The sequence below is a fragment of the Apteryx mantelli genome, chromosome 6, assembly GCF_036417845.1.
Source record: "Apteryx mantelli isolate bAptMan1 chromosome 6, bAptMan1.hap1, whole genome shotgun sequence".
Taxonomy (NCBI): Eukaryota; Metazoa; Chordata; class Aves; order Apterygiformes; family Apterygidae; genus Apteryx; species Apteryx mantelli.
In genome coordinates this window covers 31,013,419-31,038,700 of record NC_089983.1, presented here as the reverse complement: position 1 = coordinate 31,038,700, position 25,282 = coordinate 31,013,419, and the positions used below count along the sequence as shown (strand labels likewise).

The 25,282-nt window shown below is 36.3% G+C and overlaps 1 protein-coding gene across 1 annotated transcript in view; it reads right to left on the bottom strand.

The window, feature by feature from the left end:
* The window catches only part of KCNH7 (potassium voltage-gated channel subfamily H member 7), a 242,519-nt gene that overhangs the window by 66,818 nt on the left and 150,419 nt on the right, over nt 1–25,282 (bottom strand). Inside the window, exons 4-8 of the mRNA XM_067298547.1 lie at nt 24,285–24,317; nt 15,971–16,399; nt 10,847–10,867; nt 10,322–10,345; nt 6,710–6,924 (exon numbers count right to left, since the gene is read on the bottom strand). Coding sequence (XP_067154648.1) covers nt 6,710–6,924; nt 10,322–10,345; nt 10,847–10,867; nt 15,971–16,399; nt 24,285–24,317 — 722 coding nt within the window. The remainder of the gene's footprint in view (nt 1–6,709; nt 6,925–10,321; nt 10,346–10,846; nt 10,868–15,970; nt 16,400–24,284; nt 24,318–25,282) is intronic.

Sequence of the window (25,282 nt, the reverse complement as noted above, 5' to 3'; positions counted from 1 at the left end):
GACATCTTTGCACAGGCGTAAATGACTACATTGAGACTGGGGTATTTTTATTATTTTTTTTCCTTGACCATGATGTTCTTTACCTTTCTTCTTTTCACACACAGATGTGTCACACCTTCTAAATGATAATGTAATTACACACATTTATACTATTTTTATAATGACATGTATAGTAATTATGAAGCCTCATTATATAATTACAATAGAAGATAAAGTTTTTTTGCATTAGGTTGCTAAGTATGATTGTATACAAAGGAAAACTTCCTATATAAACCATGTCAACTGATCATTGCAAATAGGAATAGCAAATGATAGAAACAAGAACATTCTCACCTAAGCAGAAACAAATAAATTACCATTTCATACAGTAACCAGTGAAATGCTGGCTCTGCTTACCCCCAATTTCATCATTCTGTGTATACCTTTCTGTGTAATTGGAAGACGTATCAAAATTATACTTTCCCTTAATTCAGGATTTTCTGGTTTATGTCAGCTCATGTTCCAAAATCAACAGCCTTGAAATGTCATTTGCGTGTGAGTTATTGCAAGGTGGTGTAAATGGTGCAGTGTGTCAGCTGAATCAGAGTGCTGAAAATGTATAGCTCAATAATTTGGTTTATTTTTAGGTCTTGTATTGCCCCTCTCTGTCCTAGATGCTGCTGAACAGTCTTCTTTTAGCCTGAAAACCTGAAGGTCAGTTTGAAGTCATAATCATATAATGGTTCTTTTTATATCAACAGCTGAGACTGGCCTTGGGGGATATTGTTACTTACTTCTTAATCTTTTGGGGCTGACAGAACAGAGTCTGGCCAGATTACAAAAGCATGCCGTGAAACTACAAGGTCTATCACTTCATATATGACCCGCTGTACACTCAGAGTTTGACTTTCAGAAGAGCTGTGGGTGTCCAGTATGTCTGGAAAACAAATCATAATCTTCCAATCAACCATGTATCCAGTTAGGGAACATATTATCATTTGATCAGCCATGTACCAGTTAGGATATATATATTTTCTAAAGATAGGTAGATGGTGAAACTGTTTTGAAAAGTGCTATTTACTAAAGGTTTAAAGGTCGTAGAGTTTTGCCCTCCTGTAAGTCAGCTATTGTGACAAATCATAAACAACGGATGCATATTGGGCCCTCTAACCACATGTTGCCTTTGAATAGACAGACGAATTTCAAGGTGACCAATAATCTCTGAGCATTAATGAGGGACCACAGACTAGTTTTGCTAAAGGAACACAAGGGATGAGCAATTTACATGTTTATTAACTGGGTCAGTCATTATATGTTATCAGTGTCAGTCTATGGGTATAAAGGAATTCTCTCTTTTCTTCAAACATAACCATAGATACAGACTATTGTAATCTTCACTCAGCCCTTATTCTGTTCACAATAAATTTCACAGCTTTGGAGATATACATTAGTGTGAACTGGACATGTAATAAAACAAGATTCAAAAAAATGACAAAATTGCTTACTGTTGTGCCGCTACAGGTCATAATTTTAAGGCTAGAAGCCTCCTTTATAAATTCATCAAAAATGTTAAGGGACAGATGTCCATGGGGAGATTCATTTATTTGTGTTACTTAAAACATTTCTTTTTTTTTTTTTTTTGAATTTCCACCATGAAATCCCATTTTTTCTGCCTGGATTTCAAAGGTCATGATTTTCACTCAAACTACCAACCACTGTTCCACCATCTTCTGCTCCTTCTGAAATTCTTTTCTATATCTTAATTTTCCTGTCCACTCCTAATTTATTCCACTAAGATCTTGCTTGCTGAGAAACATCTCTCTCTGCTTTAAATGCTTTCTGAAAGTGTATCCTGTCTTCTAAACAGAGTGGCCATGACTCCTCTATTTGTAAATTCAGTCTGTAAACTCTGTTAGGTAAGATTTGCTTTCTATGCCATATATTTTGGTTACAAAATACTGTTTGCTCTTCTTTTTCTCATGTCCCCAATCCTGCTTTTCAATTGTTTACCACTTAGTGTTTTTTTTTCTGTTGTACTAGTTTTCTTCCTTGTTCGTATTACATTGCAAGTCTCCTTTTACTATTTTTGCCATCTTGCTGTCCTTTAAAAATAAGTTAATATTTTATTTCACACAATTCATTCTAATATTCTTCTGCCTTGTGGGGGTAGTTATGTGTCATCCCGCCCTTTTCTCATTGTCTTAATTACTTGAATATCCTCTCCAGCTTGTGGATATGATAGAAGTTATGCAATTGTTACCTCTGTCTTGCCTAGATATTTCTGGAAAGAACTCATTCTTGTAGTTGGAGATGCTGATACTTGGTTTGCTATTACTGATTCATCAGAGAGAATCCAGACTGTACCGATCCAACTCTGCGGATCAGTGTTACTTTAGTGTGGTGCATACCAGAGTCCATGTCTCTAGATTTTGAGTTACAGACAGTGAGAGGTGCCACAGTAATGGAACATCAGGCTATAGAGCAGGAAGTAATTTCTCAGCAAAGCTAAGGAAAGGACACATGCACAGTGAGGATCACCAAGAAAGGAAGGAACAGATGTTTGAATGGTGCCATATGTGACTGGAAGTGGCCCTCCATGTCATCAAGTCCTGCAATCCCAGAAAAGTACATCATGGTATCTATCCTTTTACTACATTTCTCAGGCTCTGTCTAAAGGCATCTGAGATTCCTGCCCTAACTGCCTTCATTGGAAGACTATTTCAGGATGTCACCACTCTGATTAAAGGTAACCTTTAAACGTATCATAGCCATTGTATACTTGTTTGCTATTTTACTGATATTGTCCTGTAGCTTAAATAGGTCATATTCCCCTCTGTATGTTTTTGATGCCTTCTCACCCAGACACACTTATCAGAGGACTGTGCCAGCATGAGCATATCCTAGTTATCTTCTGTGATGTTTCTGCCATTCTGTTTTCAATACTGTGTTCAGACCTTCCAAAAACACCTCTCCACTGCTTTAGAGCTTCTGTGGATACAGCATGGAAAGGGTCTTACAACAAGTTTTCCTAAAAGATTTAGCTTTTAAAGATGCAGACAGACATCCAGTGGAACCTTCAAAGTGCCAGCTCTCATAAAACATATTGCAGTCACTGGAAATTAGAAACATAAATGGGACAAAAACTTCTAGCCACTTCCATCTTCTAAATGTTTATTTCTAATCTAATTCACAAATAACTAGCTAACTAGATCTTTGACAGATGCATGTAGGTACAGTAGACTTCAGCACCTACATTTATTTATATCTACTAGGAATTTCTCCTTGTACCTAATCCTATCGTTTAGGCTGCAGTGATAAGTGAAAATATTGATAATTGAAAACAAAAGGGGATAAAGAAAACAGCTTTGGGTAATTCTTTCTCATTATGATGAATGATATATTATCAAAGTTTGCTACATGGATTGTACTCTGCATGTTGGTTGAGGTAGTTCTAGAAAAAGACATAAACCAACATCAAATTAAATTGGAAGTGTTTTATGAGGTGTAAAGATTTTACAGAGCATTTCAAATTTAATTTTAAATTTAGTTAGCATCAATGTTCCTGGAAGATTCAGCTGATCTGAACCATTTCTGTTGGACCTTTCATAACATCTAAGTTGTTTGGGGAATAAATGTAGATTATTCTTTTTGCCCATAACACAGTCATTAGTAGATAGGAACTGGGCACTTCGGCACTAATTGGCCCGTCAGAAATTTGAAAAACCAATCAAGCTTGACTTATGCTTACATAGCTTATAAAAATTAGTCTTTTTAATATAACTTGACTTTTTGCCATATTATCTGTGGAAAGGATTTCTATGTATAACTACTCTGAATAATTTAAAACATATCAAAATGGATCCAGAAGAGATTAAATCTTTCACAACTGACCAGGGAAGAAAGTACAATGGTTGCAGATTCAAGTTAGCTATCAAAGACAAAATATATAAAAGATAAAAATCCAATTACTTTTTAGGCACTAACTTGTCTCAAGATAGAACTGATACAACTTTTATCTCTATTTCTCTAGGAGGGTGTACAATACATTGCTTTATATATCTGTCAAAAGAAGCAGGAGCATGGAAACTATCCGGCATAGTAGCAGTGTTGAGAAGCAGAAACCTGGTCTACAGAAGGCAGGTCAGAGGTAAGGAAAAGCTATTCTCAGCAAGATTTTTCTTATGGAATCTCTATCTGCATCCTAATACAAAGCATTTCTCACCTCCTTCAGTCTGTCAGTGGATAGACATTTAGGGGCTGACCCTCTGCTTACTGAGACTACAAAAGTTCTTTGGGACAAAGACTGCTATTTCTTAAAAGAAAAAATCAGCATGTTGCATACTGGTAGCATGGCCTTGCTAATATCCATATGTCAATACAACACAAATATGAGATTGATAATGAATTTAGCTGAAAACCTCTGTTGCCTTCAGTGGGCACTAGATCTGTCTTATGCTGAAGAAATGCTAATCCGCACCATTTTACTTGGTCCTCTAGCTGTTTGCTACCCGCCCTGTGCTAGAGATTACTATTTACCTCATCCTATTGGCAAAGGGATTTGTGGAAGTGTTCCTTAAATTGCCTGAGGCAAAATCATCTTGCAGAGATGTACTGACAGGATGTTTTGGGAGATAACATCTTTAACCACTTGCTGAATCATGAACAGGATGTCTGTCTATGGTCTTCAGTAATTTGCTTAAAACCTCTTGGGGTCAAGCCTCTAAAAACTCAGTTGAAATTTAGGCATACAGTCATATATACAACCTTTTAATCTTTCGGCTAGCTACTATAATACTCTGAAGACACATAAGTAACAGGATACATTATTTATACTTTAAAATTCCCAGTCTACTTGGAATCAAACCTTTATGTGTGTTCAGAATTACTCCAGGCTAGATGAAGCTGATGAGGTTTGATGAAGCTTGGTGCTTAGCTCACACTTAAAACTATTTTGGATCTTTTATTTACATTCTCAGAGGGCTCTATTCACTAGGCGTATCAGAGGATGTTAGCAGGCCTGGGCTATTCCTGTAATGTGAGTCTGTGAAATTAGTTTTTATAAGACACAGTTGTATTTGGTTGTCCCAGGAACCCTTCTGGGAAGCATCTGAAGAAAAGCTTTATCCATCAATTGTCAATAGTTTATACCTGATGTGTTCCTTAAAGCCATTAACTATCATTGTAACATTATAATTTGGCTGATTTCTGAAGTAAGCAAGGAAAAAACAGTCAATTATCCATCAGATTCTTTTCATTGCTTAAAAAATGAAAACTCATCCCTGCAAACCACTAGCTAGAAATGAGTGGCAGTATGTCTATAGTGTCCTCTATATATCAGGCATCTAAGAAAGTGAAGCGACAAACTAAAATGCAGAAAACATTGAATAGCATAATACTTTATGATGAAGACCTTTGCACCTTTGAACTGTAACAACTGGATATTTTGGACTCTTCACTGTCTGTCTGTTTCTGTAGGTTGTTGATTTCTATTAACTCCAGAACAGCCATTCACAACACAATGAATTTACATGTCAGATACTTATACATTCACAAGAATAGCTCTTGTGACTGTGTTCTCACATTACACTTTCCTAAACATTCTTATGTGTCAAATATATAGTGCATATATGTAAGCAGCATGTATACTGCTTACACACAGAGGAAATTGTGTGCATACTAGCCCTTATGCTTACAGACCGGTGAGGAGAAATGAGCATAAAAAATCTCCCTGTCCCTCCCACGTTCCCTGTGGGGGTCATAAGCTATCCCCTTCTCTGCATGGGCCAGCTAGCACACTGGGATGAGGAATCTCTGTTCTAGAAAGACTGTGACTTAGAGAACAAAATCTTTCCAGTCCCATATTGGGACAATGCATTCTGCCACTCTGCACAAGAAGCAGAGGTAGAAATAGCACAATTCAGCTGACTGTGTTCATATTTCAATTTGCTAGACTTTAAACTTATTGTACATTTCCCACTGGACAAGGACAACTTATATTTCGCCAGCCAGATTTCAAGCACAAGCTTTACCAGTCTATAGTAGCTGTCTATCAAAACGAGCCCTATTTGGAATTGTTTTCATTTTTGGTTTGTTTACATGACTCATTCCCAATGATGACAGAAGCTATCATACATCCAATCCAAAAGTATCCACTTCTCTTTTTGACAACCCTTTGACGTACCCATAGGCGAAAGGAACCCATAGGAAAGAGCATTATGAAAAGACAATGAACTGGAACAGAAATTACAAGACGCAATTATCATGCCCATACCAGTGGCACAATCACCTATCATTTGTTATCATATTGTGCCTTGCACTAATCAGCAATTCACAAAACTAAGAAAAGGAGAAAACAAATGAAATTTCATACAAAATAAATAACATTTATGACTGACAGTAATCACTGAAGTTAATAGACTTATATTGGGCACGTGGTGTGTACTCCAGCTTTTTCTCATTGCAAAGTACATTGCTAAAAAGTTTTAATTGTTTACTTCTCTTTGGAATGTAATACATATTTTAGCAGAAGTCAAGCAGTATCATCTAATATTGTAAACCACCTCACGTACAACTGAACTGGAAGTAAAGTAAATAACAGCTCAAGCCCTAATAATTCAAAATGTCTTGGAAATATCCAAGTCATTCATGAAAAAGGTAACAATCTATCGTATACCTTGATAAACAGGTTCATAAAACTAAAAAGTAATTCAGATGATAGATACTACCTTACCTGGGTAACCTTCTCTGTTACGTTGTGCGTTCGGTCTTTCACCTTAGGTGCAATAATTGTTTTCTCTGAAGAAGGAGGAGATGAAGATTTTTTTTCACTTTTGATATCAGAAAAGTTCAGGGTGAGTTGAGGAATTTTGTTGATTGTGCTGTATTTGTTGAGATTTGAATCTGATGTGGATCCCAGTAGACTTGACTTGATATGATTAAAAGGCCCTAAAAAATTGGAATGCATATTTAGTATTTGACAAATGCAGAGAAATAAGTTATCATTAATGCTTAAGTGAGATATGTTAGAAATGTACTTAATATTATTTTTCACTATACTACTTGTTAGTAAAAATTATCTAGATTTTAAAAATAATTCTATTGCTAATGAAAAATTTACTATTGGACGTAAATACAGAATTTTCTTTACATAAAGCCTACAACATTCTTTATAAAGTCACAGGATTGCAAAGTACATAATGCATCAATCCTTAATTGTTTTCATGTACCCATACATGCTCCATCACAATTTTGGATGGGTAGAAATACTATACTCTCATTTTGTTTATAAAAGCGGAAGTAGGACACGATATTATATTAGAATGTCTGGACTGTCCTATTGTAGAGCAAAGGCTCTGTTATCATATCTATAATGTTGCTTATGTTTATAGGATACCTAATTCAAAAAATGGCTTTCAGTAAATTCAAAAATTGAGTAAAATTCATTTCATAATTATCCTACCCTGTTGACACAGACCAAGTAACTCCATATTTAATCAATGTAGATATTAACCTGTGTTTAACATCCTCCCAAAAGCCAAGCACATTTAATTTTTATTTTAATTTTGAAGTATCACAAATTCATAAAATGTGTTGCATTAATTGTCATTATCAACAAAATACTGAAAACGATAGGAACACTTCTATGTAGAATATCAGTGGAATATTTAATATACACTTAAGCAAGTTGTATTACTTTAATGAGCCATGATAGATAAACAATACAGAGTTCATATACTTCATGAAGTACATATCGATTATAAATTATTCTTTTCAATATTGCCCAGAGTTATTTGTACTGTCATTATAAAGTTGGCCTAGAAGCCCCTCAAAAAATTCATAGTAAGGAATAGTTGCTTTTGAGAATAATATTGTAAAAGAGATCTGTAAAGGTGTTTAGACTGCAAGACCTAAATCCAGTAACAGATTTAGGACAAATTCCTGGTCTAGCAGTCAGTAAAATTCTGTCTAAAGTGTGCAGTCTAGGGTATTTCTCAGATCCAGATGAGAACCTTAGTGCATCCTAATTCCCTAATTGCCCTAATTATGGGGCAAGTATGTGATGTTTTTCCTCTACCCTGTATTTTTTTTTCCTCAGAGAGAAAAAAGAATTGGCCCTATGGTTTAGAAACAGCCAATGGGACAGGATGAGGCCTATGGGTAAGTTTCAGAGTCATCAGGGGAACACCTGGATCTGCAACGTGTGAACGAATGAAATCCAAAGCAACCAGCTGCCTTGAGTTAGCTGCCTGGAAATGCTGAATAGTGACTCAGTGCTGATTTCTATAACTTGACCTCCAGGGACTTCATTTGGGATTCAGTGTCCAAAGCTGTTTTTGCAGGTCAGTACCTATGTTTTATCTTTTCACAACTAAGAAGGACTCATTTGTCCTTGTAAAATGCTGTAGCTGAGGGCTGGGCCTCTCCTGGGTATGGCAGGCTGCTTCCTGAGGAAGCAGGCTTTTTGTTTGCTTTTGTAATTTAATGGGATTCATGCATATGCTTTCCACCTTCTGAATTTACACTAATTAGAGGTTAATTTGAGCTGGGGAAAGAAACCCTCCACTACTGTATCCCAGACTGTGCCACTGTGCAGAAAGAAATTCAAGAGCACAAGGGAGGGCATGATTCTATAGAGTAGTAGTTAGGGTGTTGCCTTGGGAAAGACTAGTCCAATGGTTCTGCTCTCAAGGCTCTTGCTGTATTTTGTTCAATGATCATTTGATGCAAGATGAAGAAAAATTGTGTGTAAATGCTATTACCACCAGCCTACAAACTGAGGCTTTCTCTTCCTTCTTAGGCTAATCAATCTAGAATATTCTTTGTAGAACAGCTTCACTAGAAAAAGGGAGAAAGCAATATCCTTCTCCCATGTGGAATACTAAAAAGCCTGGTACAGAGGACACTATCAAGGAATGAGGAATATTATTCCTGAACACCTTTTGGGCAGACTAGGACCTGAGCCATCTTTACCATCATCTACATGAGTAATCTATTAAAAGGTGATTTTTAAAAGAAAACGGGGGTCACAATTACAATTGGTGAGGTGACTGATCTGGCTGGTTTGTGCTAGCCATGGTCAGAGTGCATTCTTTTCAGCTGTGTTTCCCTACACAGTTGTAGCAATTCATAGTTTTTGGATATTGAGTAGGCTTACGTATGAGTGAGGTATCAGGCTGGAACTGTTTCTCAGATGAACAAGATTCTTGATATCTAGGGAACTCTGAGGTAAGAGAGCTCTAAGGGAGCTTAGGTAAATCCATGATTAGATGGAATTAGTAACATTAGCTATAGATGCTGAAATTGCACTGAAATTTTGTTTTCTGGGATTTAAGCCTTTTACTGGTTCTCTTCCTAAGTGAACTAACTCTCTAAGAAATGGATTTATTACAGTGAGTCCTTCCCTGCCTAATATTCATGTCCTAGCACGCAGTATCAGATTTAAGTTAATTGCATGTGAGAATAAATCTTTCTTCCCCCCCCTTTGTTAGTTTAAAAAAAATGGTACAAGGCATATATGTATCTCATTGATAATGATAATTCATTAAAAGACATTACTAGCTTAAGTACAGCCTAGGCTGACAGTATTTGAGCTGCTACTTGACAGCTAGTGGACTTTTCCTATATTCTCGTAGCAGGAAGCAGAAAGAGGCCCATAACAAATCACAATCACAATTGACACTAATTGGCATCTTGATTGACAGTTTCAGCAGAGAGGCTGAGAACCGAATAAGCAGGGAGAATGACATGCTTTTGCCTATCCTATGAAGGAGATTCTTTCAGGTTAAGTTTGATCTCCCCATTTTCATGGTAGGATTCCATTGTCCCTGCTTATACAATGTATTAAGAAATGATTTCACTCTCCTGAGCTGTCAATCCATCACCTTCACCAGCAGTAAACATGTTTATAAAAACTGTTTTACAAGACAAAGACTTTTTTTTCTCCTCAAGATTTTGCTGACACACACATGAAGCAAATGCAATGATTTCATAATCCATGAATTGCTTTACAGAATCTAGCTCATGCACTGCATGCAGTTCATAGAGAAGACTTTACCAGGTACACGCACTTTTTGCATCATGCATGAAGTCACAAACCAGTTTTCAAACGTAGCTATAAATATTGCAGTTAAATCGAACACATTTTAAAAATAACTTTTCTAGAAATAGTCACTTAAGAATTATGTTCAAATTGCTTACAAAAGACAGCTCAGTTTTCTTTTGCCATCATTGTGCTGGTGAAAACAAGTAGTTTTGTAGCTGCTCCAAAAATTATTTAAACATGAAATTGGCAATGAAGTTCATGCATGCACATTTTAATACTACAGGAAGCTTGAAACCATACCCCCTGCCATCCAGGAACGTGAAACTAGTTTTAAGGAGACAAAAGAGGAATAAGTGAAGATACTTCCACATGGTTCCTGATTACCCATTATTTTATTTTTGAGACAGTTAACTGAAAAGTAAACACTTCATAACAATGGACTGTTTATTAATGGCCTGATTATATATCCTTTCACAGGTAAAACTCCTGGTAGCATCAATAGAAGTTTTGCCTGCTTAAAGACAACAGCATTGAGTTAAATAACTTTCTCCCTCACTTTTTTTTTTTTTAAATTATCAGCTACTTAGGTTACTTGACTGTTTAACTATTCCTTCACTTTTTCCAGGCACTGTTAGTGAGTGCTTTGAGACAAAAGTTAAAGGCGATATTAAGTGTCCAACAAATATAAATTCAGGAATGCACCTGGTCCTAGTGAGGTCAGCATGAGAATGTTGCATTTGAACATTTCATACAGCAGGCAAATTAACATGCCAAAAAGTGTGGCTGTTGAAGCACTGGATGGTACATTCTACATGTATACTTTACCTTTGGCATTGCGACCATTGTCTGGTTTTCGGCATAATAAGAGTGAAGAAAAAGAGAGAAAAAAGAAACTAAAATCTATATTGGAGAAGTGGAAATTATTGCTTCAAAATGTGTGTATGGTTGGAATTAAAATATATTTGCACTGCCTTGATTATATGGTGTAGACTTCTAATCAAGATGAATGTCAGTTTGACAATTAAGAAATAATCTGTGACACTGTTTGGAGTAGATCATCAGGTGGTGTAAAAAACAGAGTAGTTTTGGCTCTAGATGACTTGTGGTATCAAGCAAAATGCCAAAATACTTTCTCAGCAAGTCCAGATTTCACGTACGTTTACCCCAATATTGAGTTTGAAGTCAAAAGCATTAACCCATGAAGTGCTAATTAGTCACCTTTAATTAAGCGAACGCCTGTGGCCAGACTCGGGCGCTGCGTGCAGCGGCCAGGCCGAAGGCCGAACGCGGCCGCCTCAGGGGCACTGCGCGGGCAGGCGGCCTAGCGCAGCCCTGTGGTGGCAACGCGCTGCCTAGGCACTCGCAGGAAGATCTGGGTTTCACAGGGCTAATTTTACCGACGCAGCGTGCTGCAACGCCGCCTTATCCGCGTAGGTGCTAGGGAAACGCTGAAGACGACGATTATGTCTTAAATGTCCCTCTTCAGCTCTGAGGTGCCTCTACGCAAGGTAACAGGGAAGTGTCTCTCTGCACAGGCACACCAAGCCCTGAAGCCTTTCTTGGCATCAACCCCCTTAAAGGAGAAACTATTTTTTTTCTCTTTTGTAGCAGGTGGCTGGACAGACACCACCGCTATTCGTGGGGGTGCAGCACTGACTGTGCCCCCCCGCCGCCACCCTCCCCTCAGGTCGGGGCGGCTCCAGGGGCGGCCCGTGGGGCTGCTCCAGCGCCGCAGCCTCGGGGCCGGGCACGTGGAGGTGGTGAGGAAGTGGGGCCGGGGGCTGCCTCTCCCTTTCGCCCCGCTGCCGCGGGCTAACGGGCCCCTGCCACAGGTCAGTGGAGCCGGGGCTGAGACTCGCCCAGCGTTGCCCTGCGCCCCCGAGGCGCCCGTGCCCCAGGCTGTCGGGCCCCGGGGCGGCTGGCTCCGCCGGGGCAGGCGTGAGGGCAGCTCCGCCGGCTGGGGGGACCCGGGAGAGGCAGCGACGTCTGGTCTCCTCAGCGGCGCCTTGGGGGCGTGGGCCCGGCCCGTGCTGGCGTCGCGGCCCGCTGCCTTCCGCTTTCGCGCTCTCCTCGCAGGGACGTGGATTTTGCAGGCCGAGTTGGGCTCGAAGGCCTGCTGCTTTTGGGAAGACTGCAGAGGTGTTACTGAGGGACCTTTCTGAAGAAAATAAAATTCCCTGAGTGTGGCTGTGAACCTAAACCAGCCTGTGAAATCGGGATTGCTGCTGCTGCTGGTGTTTGGGGTGGAAAGCGCTCGGTTTGGTTTTGGGCGGTGGCAGCTGCACACGGTTCCCACCCTGCCCCCTTTGCTGTCAAATCAAAAAATTTAGGAGGGAATTCAATGAATTAAACTCAAATGAAAAAAATCCTAAATTGTCATTTTCGGTGCAAAACCTTTCAGCATACAATTAACACTAGGTATAGCTGCAGCAATTTTAAAGTACACAGTGATAGGCAACTAGGGCATATAAATTAATGTAGCATATGAAATCATTTATATTCTCAATAGTCTTTCTAGAAAAACACATTTGACCCTGGCTGGATTAGTGTAGTGAGTATTGAGCTAAATAATGCTATTCTCTTGTTCTATTAGAATTCAGTTCAGATGATTCAATTATTATTACTTGAACTGGAAGAGGTGGCAAAAAATTAAATCTGAATCCCTCATTGCATTTTCAGTCAGAATAAAGTATTTATTTTCAGCAGATTCAGGAAAAAAAAACAGAATTGTTAGGATCAATAAGCAAAGTAAAAAGGGAATGGGAAATGTATTAAACTTTATGCCGTCCTTGGGCTGTAAATTTTGCAACATTAAAGACCACCAAATTTGGCCCATTGGGACTGTGGTTAAGTTAAAGTTTTACATTCTCCACTACAGTATGTACAGCATCTGTCAATCTGTGAGAGTCCAAAAAAGATGATTTGGGCTGAATCTTGGTTGCCTAAATTGCGTGGATAATTTTGTAGCAACAATAGGGCTTTATGGCTCACTGTTGAGTAAGGCAAGCAGGACTTGACTTATTAGCTAAATTTAAACATACTTTCAGCATAAGGTGCCAAATTCTAATAAGTTTTGAAGCAGATGGCATCAAAGATGTTACTAATTCTAATGCAATTCTGAGAGTCATCCTCCGTTCTGTTGTACATGTTTAGTATGCCTATGTATGACCTAAGCTTAGGGCCAGATTCTCTCCTGTTTTGTAGCTTATGCAAAGTGGAATCAGTGTGACTATTGTATCTATTTACAATGTAAATGATTACATCATTTGAGAAGCAGTAGAAATTCAAATTAATTATTTACTTATCATAGTAAATTTTTTTCTTTAATATTTGACTCATGAAAAATGTTATCCTGTGAAATATGGTTAGAAATTTTTTTGCTCCTCTGCGCACCCATTATTAAATTACATGGCTGTTTCTGCACAAACTTTGTACCATCAGAACCAAAGAAATGTAATAATCAGCTTAATTTTAAACCTTTTCTTCATATAATTAATAACCAGTTGGGAATTGCTTTAATCAGAATAAGTTCTAAACATAGAAAGTGACAAAATAGATATCCTTAAATGTGTTTTGTTGGAAGTTTAGTTTAAGTATCTGGGGAAGTTAAAACCAAGATGAACTTTATGTAATGATCCCGAAACTTGGACATGACTGAACTTTGGAGGTTTTAGGCTCTAGATCCTGATCTTGAAATCTTGGGTTGAATGTTGTTATGAAATATAGCAAAATGGTATGGTTTAAAATGGATTTAATTGAATTTTCAGATTATTTGAGCTGAAAAAAAATGAGTCCATAAGCAACAAAAATGTGAAAAGAAGCATTCACCCAGACATTTCAATGAAAACCTTACGAACACATCCTTCGCAGGGTTATATATAGATACATTTATATAAATAAAACTTAGGGAAAAATCATTCCTAAAATGCACTTATTACATTGGCCAAATCCTACTCAAAATTCCTATTTTTAAATCCAAGGAAACACTGCTAAAATAGATGAAATTAATACAACTTTACTACTACTAAAAATGTTATTGCATTACAGTATTATTGCCAACCTTTCTTTTGAGAATATGTGAACATGACCATCTAGACAATGGAATCAGGTGATTTAGTTCTTCTAGACTGTGGAAGATAACACACTCTCAACCATACTGTCAATCTTTCTCTTTTAGAAAACTACATGCATTCAAATTCAGAGTAAATAGGGCATAAAGAGTATATTTGTACTCTTTGAAAGTGATCTACACATTAAAAAAAAAAAACTTTTGCAAAAACATTTCTCATTACAATCTGTTTTCAGGACTCATTAACTAATGAAGCAGGATAGATCTGTGGAATTTTTTCAGCTCAAAATATATTTCAATAATTGTTCAGAATGAGGTTCACATTCCATTATTTGAGTTAAACCATGTTGCTGTCACATTACTTTACATCATTTACAGAGGACAAACAAGAATACTTGTTTTCCACAGACAACAGTTAAGGGGTGTATGCAATTTTTTGTAGGGGTTGGGGCAGGAAAAAAATAATAATGACCTCTCTGTTGTGGAGTGTGCAAAACTTATTTACTATTTATTCAGAACTTAAGCCTGAAATCGTTTTATGCACAGAGCCCTCACTGAATTGAATGGACATCTTTTAGTTGAAAAAAACTTCTGAATAGGTTAATTCTACAAAGGTTAATTATACGCTCTTGCAATGTACAGGTATCTGATGCCTGTCTATCAGTATATGAGAATTTATAGCTGTCTGACTGGCTTTAATACAGGAAGAGTAACCAGAAGGAATCATTTCTGCTAATCTTAGAGTTAATCTGGATGATGGAGGAGCATAGAAATGCCTTGTATTTTAGGGGATATGCAGAAGCAGAGAAGCCTTGCTGTGGACCTCCCAAAAGGCAGGGGAACTTAAAGGAATTTGGCGTCTGGGGTCAATGAATAGGAGAAAACCAGGGAATCACTGAAACTGAAAATGTGTTTTCATGATAATTTATGAATCTGTGCAGTCTTGTATGACAACATGTGTTTGAGTTCTTAAAATTTTCCACATACATTACATGCCATCTGGTTTGAATAAAAATTATATGATTCAGATCATTAGACCATCAATGGCTGCAAAGACACGTGTGTGTCACTTTTCCAGGAAAGTCAGTTTCAAAGGTGCCTCTCCATTCATAGGGTTTCCAAACCTCTGTTTGCTAAAGCTCTTTCTCCCAAGTTTCTCAAGCTCCCTCTCTCCTAAAAGGAGAAATTGCAGATGACACTCCATGACTTCAGGTAATTAGGAGAGAGAGTAGAATAAGAAGACAGAAAACTTTTGCTGGTTGCAAGAATATACTAATATAAAGAGAAAATCCTACTTACATGAATTTTAGACTAACACATCACCAAGCATTTCATTTGAGTTGTTCAGGAGATTTTTCCCAGCATGAAAGAAAAAGCATGTCTCCATGTTGAGACAGTGGAAATACAATATGCACATCATAGGTTTAAGAAAAACAAACTGAGCAATCGCTGAAGTAGGATTTCATACAACCAAAACTAGTATCATAATATATTTGAGTATGAGGACAGAACTGTGTATAAAATTTTAACTTGATCAGCTGATTTCCTCCCCCCCGCCCCAAATCCTATTATTAGCTTTACAAATATTGGGCCTGATTTTGCTATACCCCTCTAAAGAAGGCAGATGGTAGTCTAAGAGCTGTCCCATGATTCCAATGGACTGCCTAGACATGGAAAGCAGTATTTAGAATGAGTAAGCCTGGCATATTTGATATTTTTAGTATGATTTTTTGAATGCTGATTATATTTTATATATAATATATATGGTATATAGCTGATTATATTTAGTTTTACTTACTGAGTGATGATAATTTCTACGAAAATGTTCAAGAATCCCTTTCTTAGTACATCAGTGAATACAGACTGACTTTCCACCATACCTTCGCTTGCATGACGGTCCCTAAAAATATTCTTGGGATGAACGTTAAAGCCTTCTATATCATGTACTGAAGATGCTCTCCGTATACTACAAATGCTTTCCTTCGATCTGGAATGGGTTAGTGGATTGCTTGTCTGTATCCTGTCCGGATCAAGTTTGTCCAATTGCTGTTTAGGTGATGAATGGTCAAGAGGTCCTGATATATTAACCAAAGGAGAATATTTGCTGCGTTGAATCAATGCTTTTGTGTCATCCACTTCTGAAGGGCTAACACTTTCTTTTGTAGGTGATTTAAAGTGCTTCATAGCCACTGAGTCATCGCTGTGCTTCGATGAATCTACTATCACTGCATCAGGATCTTCCTGTGGTAAGGACTGCTTTCTGTATGTTAAGAGCCTCAATCCAGGTAACCTGAACCCAAAAAGTTTGCCTAAAAAAAAAAAAAGTACATTAGTTTATTAGCCTATATATTCCTTTTCATAAAAACATTTGCTTTTTCACATGCAGACTGCATAATAACAGCTATAAATATGTGAATTGACCTATGCCTAAGAAAATACACTGTTTAGTGATGGAATGTGCAACTGTGGAACTGCTATATACCTGTAAGTTTGTTGTAGTCATGTTGAGGATTTTGTGCTTCAGTTAAACATGAGTTATCGAAATCAGAATAGGACTAACAGCCTGGATTCTATAGCTCTCTATTCTATTCTATTATCTCTCTTATAAGAGATAAGATATCTGATCTAGTGGTCTTTTCTGGTTTTAAAATTATGCATCTATAAAAAAGTGATAGAACATGCAGAACTACTTTGCTTGGTGATTATACTCTTAAGTAGGCATTTGTAGGGTTTTTTTATCAGTGGAATTCCATGTGCTTAAAGACACTGCTGCTGCTTCAGTGGAATTGAAGTGTGGGTTACAAATTAAACAGGAAGGTATGAGTCTTAATCATTCAGGAAAGAAAACTGAAGTTGTGTATCACTTTTGCTGTGATGTCTTCCAACATTTGTTTTACATTGAAATGAAACACTTATTTTGAATGTGTTTAAGAAAAAAAAAAATCTGGGGGGAAAAGAAACAGTCTCCACCCTCAGTTGCACCCATACAATGTGATTATCTTTTGTGCATTTATGTGGGTGTGGGCTTAATTGGGCTTGGCACATTGAATGGTAGGGTAGGCTATTCAGAATGTGTTGAAAAATAAGCAACTTTGTATAATGATAAATACCAGTAGCTTAGAGGAAAAAGTGTAAAATATGGTATAAATAAAGAAAATATAGGGGAAGAACTGTAAAACCTACAGGTCTTCCACCTAGAAAAAACAAATCCAGGCAGCAAATATTTTAAGTGTTTTATAGTACAACTCACAGATGGAAGCACAGGTGCTTCTGATGTACAGAAAACACAGTGAACAGCTTAGAAAAAGAAATGCTACCGTCCACCAAGTAAAATAATTGAAATAATAGAAAAGATCAGATATAGCAGAAAGAGTTTGTCTAATCTAATACCTCCTTGTCATATACCACTTTGCTACGTGGGCATTTTGCACAGTCAATCAATAGCAACAATGTTCTCAGAGGACTTCATGAAGTGTCGTTCCCTCTTACTGGGGGAAGAAATTACATTTGGGATAAGATTTTATTTTATTCTGTCAGTTTTAATTACCAGTGTTTGTAGCTACCTAATGTTCATTAATATTTAGCATTGAGATTTATTGTCTCATGCTTTGATCATGGGACAGTATACTGAAATGTTTTAAAATAGTCTTTCATTGATGTCTGTGCAAAGTAGTTGATACAGAGCAATTGATGTCACAGCTTAACTTATTTTACTTTTAAAATAAATGTGCTTTACAGTCAGTATTGAATTTATTTTGTATTCTAAATGAATGAAAGCAAGAGTGCCCTACTCTTCCTAAGGAAAACCTATGCAAGGACTAAGGTTGCTATGCTAGATCACACCACAAGTCCATCTTGCATATTGTTGGGCCTCTGATATTTTCCAGTAGTGAATACATGGAAAAGGAGCTGAAGAACTACTATAGTGATATTTCTCCCAAAATCACTTGTTTAGTTTCTGGCAGTCTACAGTTCAGAAGGGTTCTGAGCCAGAGATTGCATTCAAACCATGAGCTTAATAATTTTTGGTGGACCTTTCTTCCATGAATTTGCTCCAGTGCTTTTGAAATCCAGTTGTACTTTGATCTGTAAAGCACCCTGTAACAAACAGTTCCATAACTTATGTATACCTTTGTGAAAAAGTACTTCCCCTGTTTGCTATAAACCTGTTGCCTGATAATTTCATTGGGTGGGTGCTAGTTCTTATGGTGTGAGAAACAGTGAATAATTGCTCCCTTTTATTCTCAGTGATGTTTATGGTTTTCCATATTTCTATAATATCCCTCTTTGTTCATCTGTTTTCCAAGCTGAAGAACGCTAGTGTAACTATATATCACATGAAAAATATCGCATACTTCTGATCATCCTTCACGCTCTCTCAGTTCCTTTTCATTTCTAATATAATCATTTTTGAGTGGCCTAAAATAATTCCAGAGTCAGGAATCTGTGAGGTGACATAATGGCTTTTTTGTTTTGATCTCAGACCCTTTCCTTATATTTGCTAATATCAGGTTTGCCTTTTTGAGTTATCTTGCTAGCATGTGCTAATTTAAGAGATTTGCACAACAGCTGAGAGATCTCTTTCTTGACTGGTAACAGATAGTTCAGACTCTATCATGTCTGTAAGAATTTTCACTTGCTATTTAATAACTCAGCCATTCTGTATTATAGGATATTTCTATGAATCTCATAACACATTCTGAATAATTATGTCATCAGCAAACTTTCTCACCTAACTATATGCACCTTTTTTTCTCCAAATAATTGAAAATATATTAAAAAACAAAGACTCTGTGAGACTCTACTGGTAACATCTCAATATTGAGAAATCTGGCCCTACCTGTTTTTTCCTTACTTTAAAATGTGAATCCATGTAACAATCTTCCTTCTTATTCCTTGACAATTTCAGTGAGGGACCTTGTGAAAAGCTTGCCAAATTCCATATATATAGCACTGAATCTATTAGTCTAATGCATTTACACCACAACAGTACAGTAGACACAGAAATCTATCATACAAAACCAGAGCCACACCTGTTAGAGACGGCAGCTAGAGGTGCCAATTTTTAGTACACTTGAGAGCATGCATATTTCTTCTAACTTGTTAGGTATGTATAGTATACTTGGACAAATTGCTTACGGTTGAAATTAGTGAAGTACATAAAAATCATTTTATTATTTTTAAATGTACATGAAATTGAGTTATAAAGCAGTTTATAAATCAATTTTACAAGCTTATTGCATCAAAGGTCAAACAATTACTATAATTCTTTTTTCATCAATTACATTGCACTCCTTTAAAACACATTCATAAGGGTTTCTGGCATTAGACACTGTTAAAGGCTTTTTGCTGGCACTGTATTTTAGTCATATTCATGGTGGTGCAGATGGTCTTTTCTGCTTCACTAAGTTAATATGACCATGTTATACTGCATTACTGATTTAGCTGTCTAACTGCAGTTCAGCTGGAAGGAATACACAGCGAGAATTTTGCTTCTTGCTAAGAATTTCAGGCATGAAATAGAAAACTTAAATTTATTTTTTGCTTTTTGAAAGACATGCTCTCAAAGTCAAAATTCCTATTTCCAGCTTTTTAATTTGAATATTCTTTATAGGGGGAGTATTGTGATTCTTCTTCACTGTATAGATAATGAGCCATATGATGTGTTGGACATTCAACACTTCTGCAGTATTGCAGCTAAAGCTATCAGGAGGCCCATTCAGAATTTATCTAATTTACATCACACTTTCTTGCTTGGCTCAGTAATATGATTTGGCATGAAGTAAAATTCATGGCCCCAGGCCAGATGTCCCAATATAGACTAGAAGGGTCAGTGGAAACTTTCCTGGGGTAAAATATGTTTGAAAGTGGACAGCCCCTGCTTTATGTAGGTATGATGTCAGAACAGGTTTATCTTAGCTTATAATACCAAACGTTTTTTGAGATGTAACTAGCTATTATTTAATTTTTTAATTTAATTTATTTTAATTTAATTTAAAATAATTCAATTTAAATATATTAATATATTTTAAATATATTTATATATTTATATAAATATATTTTTATATTTTAATTTAATTTTATATGAACGGATTAATATTACATTTAAATCCTTATATTTTATTGGACTTAGACTAGATTGCTAGGTTCTTCTTAATGCTGAGTCAGAGGTGTATAATTGTGGCATGTGAATTGCAGCTCAGGGAAGCAGTTGAATTTCTGAGTCACAATTGCAGGCTTACATTCCACCTTCTCCTTTCAGACCTTGCTTCACTGAATAACTAATTTGCAAATGACTTAATCTGCTGGTTGTTGTATTTATTCTCTGTGCCATCTCAGCTAACCTTTAGAGTTTCTAAATTGTAGAACTTGGCCCAAAAATACTTACACTGCAGATAACTACATCTGCCATCCATTTAGATGAGTCCTTTGTTATCTCCTAAATGCTAAATTCAAATAAACTTTTCTTGCTTTCTGAAAGCCTTTTTTTTTTTTTTTTAAATTCTGTCTCATATTTTGGGAGATCTTATGAGAAGATGTTTAGAATTCATGGAACCTAAAATATTTAAGTTCCTTTGACATTTTCAGAACAGAATTTTTATAGTCATAGGCTGTCGTGAATTGATTTTTTTTTCGCAGGAAGCTGAAGTCCTTAGAGAGGCAGAGATCTCCATGGCCGTAGATGGAAAATGTAAAATATCTATAGCCTCAGGCCTTAAGAATGGCACTGAATAGAAATGTACAAAAAAGTCTAGAAAATATCTGTTTTCATGTTAATAAAGAGATGAGATGAGCTTGATAAATTCAACTATAATGTTTGTATGTTCTTTTATGCCTAGGGCTAGCTGGAATATTGGCTTTCTGCCCAAAGATTTTTTTGAGTTTTTTTTTTAGTTGTTCTCAAGATTAGGGCAAAAGCAACTCCTCAAAATTGCTTTGTTTTTAAAATTTTCATTATTTTACATTAAAGAATTAGAAGTGAAATAAAGGTTTTATATTGACAAAACCAAAATATTTTGGTTAATAATTTTTTTATATACTTTATTCACAACAGTATCTTGATCTGAAAAATTAATAGCCTTGCTTTTCCATAAAAGTGCCAAAATGGGAAACATTAGCAGTAATAGAAAAATTCAATTTTTAAAAGCTAAGCACCATCATATAGAATGTTGTCAAAAACAAAAAACAAAATTGGTTCCAAAAAGACTTTATTACCAATTCTAAGTATGGTGGGAAATTCACTGCCCCATAAATACAAATTTCATTTTGCAAATGGGGTATTCCAGCAAAAACATATCTGAACAAAAACTTCCTTAGTAACCCAATTTGCTTGAGAGGCAGGTACTTCCCTGATCTGTTCTAAGGAAGCCCTCTGTAACAATGAAATGATATTTGGTGTGAATATTGCTTTGTCACAGTGAAGTTACTCCTCAAACTTCTAGCGGTGAAAATGCTTGCTTACTTACCAGACACAGTAGCAAAGTCAGAGAAATGCCTAGGACTGAAAGATCTTTACTTTCGCTGCAATGTCTGAAGGCACTAGGGTGAATGCTATGCATTATCCCACAGTCTGTTTAGTTCCTGTCGATACACAGGGGAGTCCCGGTTTCAGTTCTCAGATTCCCCTGAGCATTGCAGAAGAGTAACCCTAAGATATCAGCTGGAAGGTTGTGATGGCTCCTGAAAGAGGTGTTCAGCCAATTTTTGTGGTACCTCTAGTAGCGCTGTTACTTTCATGCTGTTGCAGACAAATAGAAAAGCTGATTTCAAATAAGTCAAAGGGAAAAGAAGTGGTAGCTGGTCTCAGGCACCCTAGCTGGATTTATTAGATTGAGTCTATTAGACTCTCTTCTAGATTTAGAAATCAAATCAAAGGAACTCAAATACACCAAAAGTCTGCACAAAATAAATTGAGATGTGGGAAATGTCAAAACTTGTTCCTGGTATGATGCAAAACTTGTCCTAGGCTGAAGAGTTAAACCAAACTCTTAGATGCCCATGTCGAGGCACAGCCTAGTAACTGTGGTACAGTGTTGAAGAAAATCAAATCGCGATAAATTATATGATAAACTTATCATAGTGGAAGACTGATCTGGCACTATTATGGAACAAATGTTAGTTTTTCGGTAAGTAAGACTAAGGAATACAGCCAACATATCCTCAAAGTTAGGTCAGGATTTCATTGACAAAGAATGTTATCTATAATGCCTGATCACAGCTGGATTTGTTCACTAAGACAGTTTTCAAGATTCCTGGTGCTTGTAAAAATGGGAAGAATATTTAGAACTTTCAAAATTTCAAAGCAAACAAACATGAAAATAATGGATTGGTAGGTAAGTTGATTATGACTATCCTCCAGACTGTGGGTTGATTCAACAATACTTTTGCTCTGAACCTTCCCCCCAAAATGGACAAAACTACTTTTGCAAGAGGAGCGCAAGTTAGCTCTTTGAAAGATTTTCTGGTATCTGTCTGTTCTCAAGGAATTTTCATGATCTAGGTTATCAGAAATGCAGATGTATCCAATTACTGAATTTCTACTCAAAGTCTTGGAAATACCTAGCAGCTTGTGCAACAGACCAAAGGAAACAATTGCTTTTAAGAAATGGAATCCCTAAATATTGACAGTCTAAAATAGCAGCAGATACTTGAATGCACTCCATACAAATGCTGCGGCATGTGATGCTGCCTTATTTTCTCTCTGGGCTCAGCAGACCCCTAGAATAGAGAACCAATTACAGCAAGAACCAATTATATTCCCCTCCCCCCCCCCCCAAGTTATTTTCTTCCAAATGTTGGGAAGCATGTGTAAGTGGATCATTTTCTTTCTCTGCTTATTAAATAATCTTCATGATCTGCGTTTCTTTCTTCTCAGACAGAAGAAAGGCATCTCCAATTATTTACTTTAGAAGCTTAAATTTATAATTCTCAGATACTACATATACACTTTTTTATCATCTGATGTGGTCTACTTTAATTCTGGTTATTTTTCTTTTAGTTTTCTCTAAAATTTAAAGTTGAATTTGTATTTTTTTTTTTTGTAGGTAGTTTTTATTATCAATAAGTTCCCTTATAAGTGGAAAAAGTTATTCTATCTCTGTGATGGCAATAGCACATTTATATCTTTAGGCTATGCTCCTACTGAAAAAGTAGTGAGAATGGCTAAGAGAATAATATGACTCCAGATCATCCTGTCTACACATAGGTCTCTGAGGCAGCCTGTGAAAACAGGAGTGGTAAGCTGGGGAAGGAGAGGGATGAAGTCTCTGCGTACATGTAGAGCTATGCTGTGTTTGGCTGATCAGTGAATCTAGCTTGAACAGTGTTCTTGGGGTCCTCCTTGAAAGACCGTGTGATGATATCCTTTGACATTAATGTAAACTTGTACATTTAGCTGTCTGTTTTTCTTTCTATTTGTTGATACAGATGTCATTATATTAGATTTTATTCATTTTATTAGAATTATAGGTGTTAGTTTTTTATGAAAAAACATACGGAAAAGAAGAATTTTTGGTCCTCTCGGAAAGAGATTTTACTCCTTACATTTTTCTTCTTTTGCCATAATCAAAAGTATGGAAAAGAAGAAAAAAGGGAATATCTGCAATGAAACAAAATAGCAAGCATCACAATATGTATTATATTGAAAGAATTATTCAGCTGGCACAATATTTTGCTGTCTTGCTGAAAATATGGTGTTTGTCCTGGTAGCTGTAGGAAAAAAATCATTCCATCTTTTAAATCAAATTCTCAAGAAACGCTCGTCTATCACCACCTTAGTTGCCAGACTTTATAGAATAGATAATATTGTTTTTGTCTGAGATAGGAAACCTGAAGAAGTTCTCTTTATGTTTCAACAGCTAATTTATATATCAATACCAAATTCCACAATGTGTTTTGTCTCGTATATTGATAGAGATTTTTTATGCTCTGCGTACAAGAACTTCTAGCAATAATAAACTGAAAAGTATCACTACATTTGGATTTTATATCTTGTATAATTATACTAAATTTAATAGTTTTGCTGTTATATCTATATTTTTGTAGAAATGAGTATTCAGAGAGTGGGAGAAAGAGCCATATTTTGACTTGCACTCTTCTAGAATTATATAAAACGTAATGAGATCTTGAAATAATAGAAACAGAGTAAAGCAGTAGAAGGACTTTAGTAGATGGAATTTTAGAAGATAGATTTACCTGAAGAAGAGCCACTCGAAAGGTTGTTACCATCTGAAATACAATTAAACTAGATTTACAAAAAGCTTTAGCTTAAAAAGAAACAGATTCAGAAAATAGAGACTGTTAAGAAAAGAAGGAAGAATATCAGATCTCAACACATTTTAAAAGCAAATTCAAGTAGCTTTAATTCACATTCAATTTGTGATCTGCAGTAGAATTATTTTAAAAGTACGTTGCCTTTTTATTTGGAAAATTTAACTATTCCATTAAGAAGGACTTTGCTAATTACTCAGTTTGTTGCATAGATCAGGATATATTTCCAATTACCAAGATTTCAAGTTGGCTAATATTTCAGACAGAAGACTGAAGTAGATGTAATCAGACTAATGTGTTATTTCTCATGAAATGGAAGCTCTTCTAATTTCTTAGCATTTCTTTGCTAGGAAATGTAAATTTTTTTTGAAAGAAACTTTTGATATTGAAATATCGAATACTTCATAATCTTCTTAGGGAGATTAGGCTTTGTCCACTGACATTTATTTACAGTATGTCCTTGGAGAAGTATCATACCCCTGTTATGGCTCGCTTACTTCATCTGTTCATGGGAAGAACTCCTTTGTCTACATGTCTGTGCTAAATACTTTCAGGTCTATTAAATGCTCCACTTGCCTGCTTACTACACTCCTTAACATAGGTAATAATCATAGGATTTCACACCTGAGAAATAAGACATAGTGGTGATAATGCCCTTTATCTTATCAATAGATTTATTTTTGTTTGCTCACCATAAAACAATGTCTCTTGCATGCTGAATCAAATAATAAAACATATTCCTTATGACCAGTGTCCATTCGAAAGCTTCTAAAACCCATTTGAGTTGGACAGAGAAACTTATTTCTCTGCTATCTAGTAGAGTCCTCTTAGTCTGAGCTTGAGATACCCTGATAGTTTTAATTTCTCCCTTCTTTTTTAAGATTAAAACCTCTAATTCAACTTGACAGATGTGTTAAGTTCTC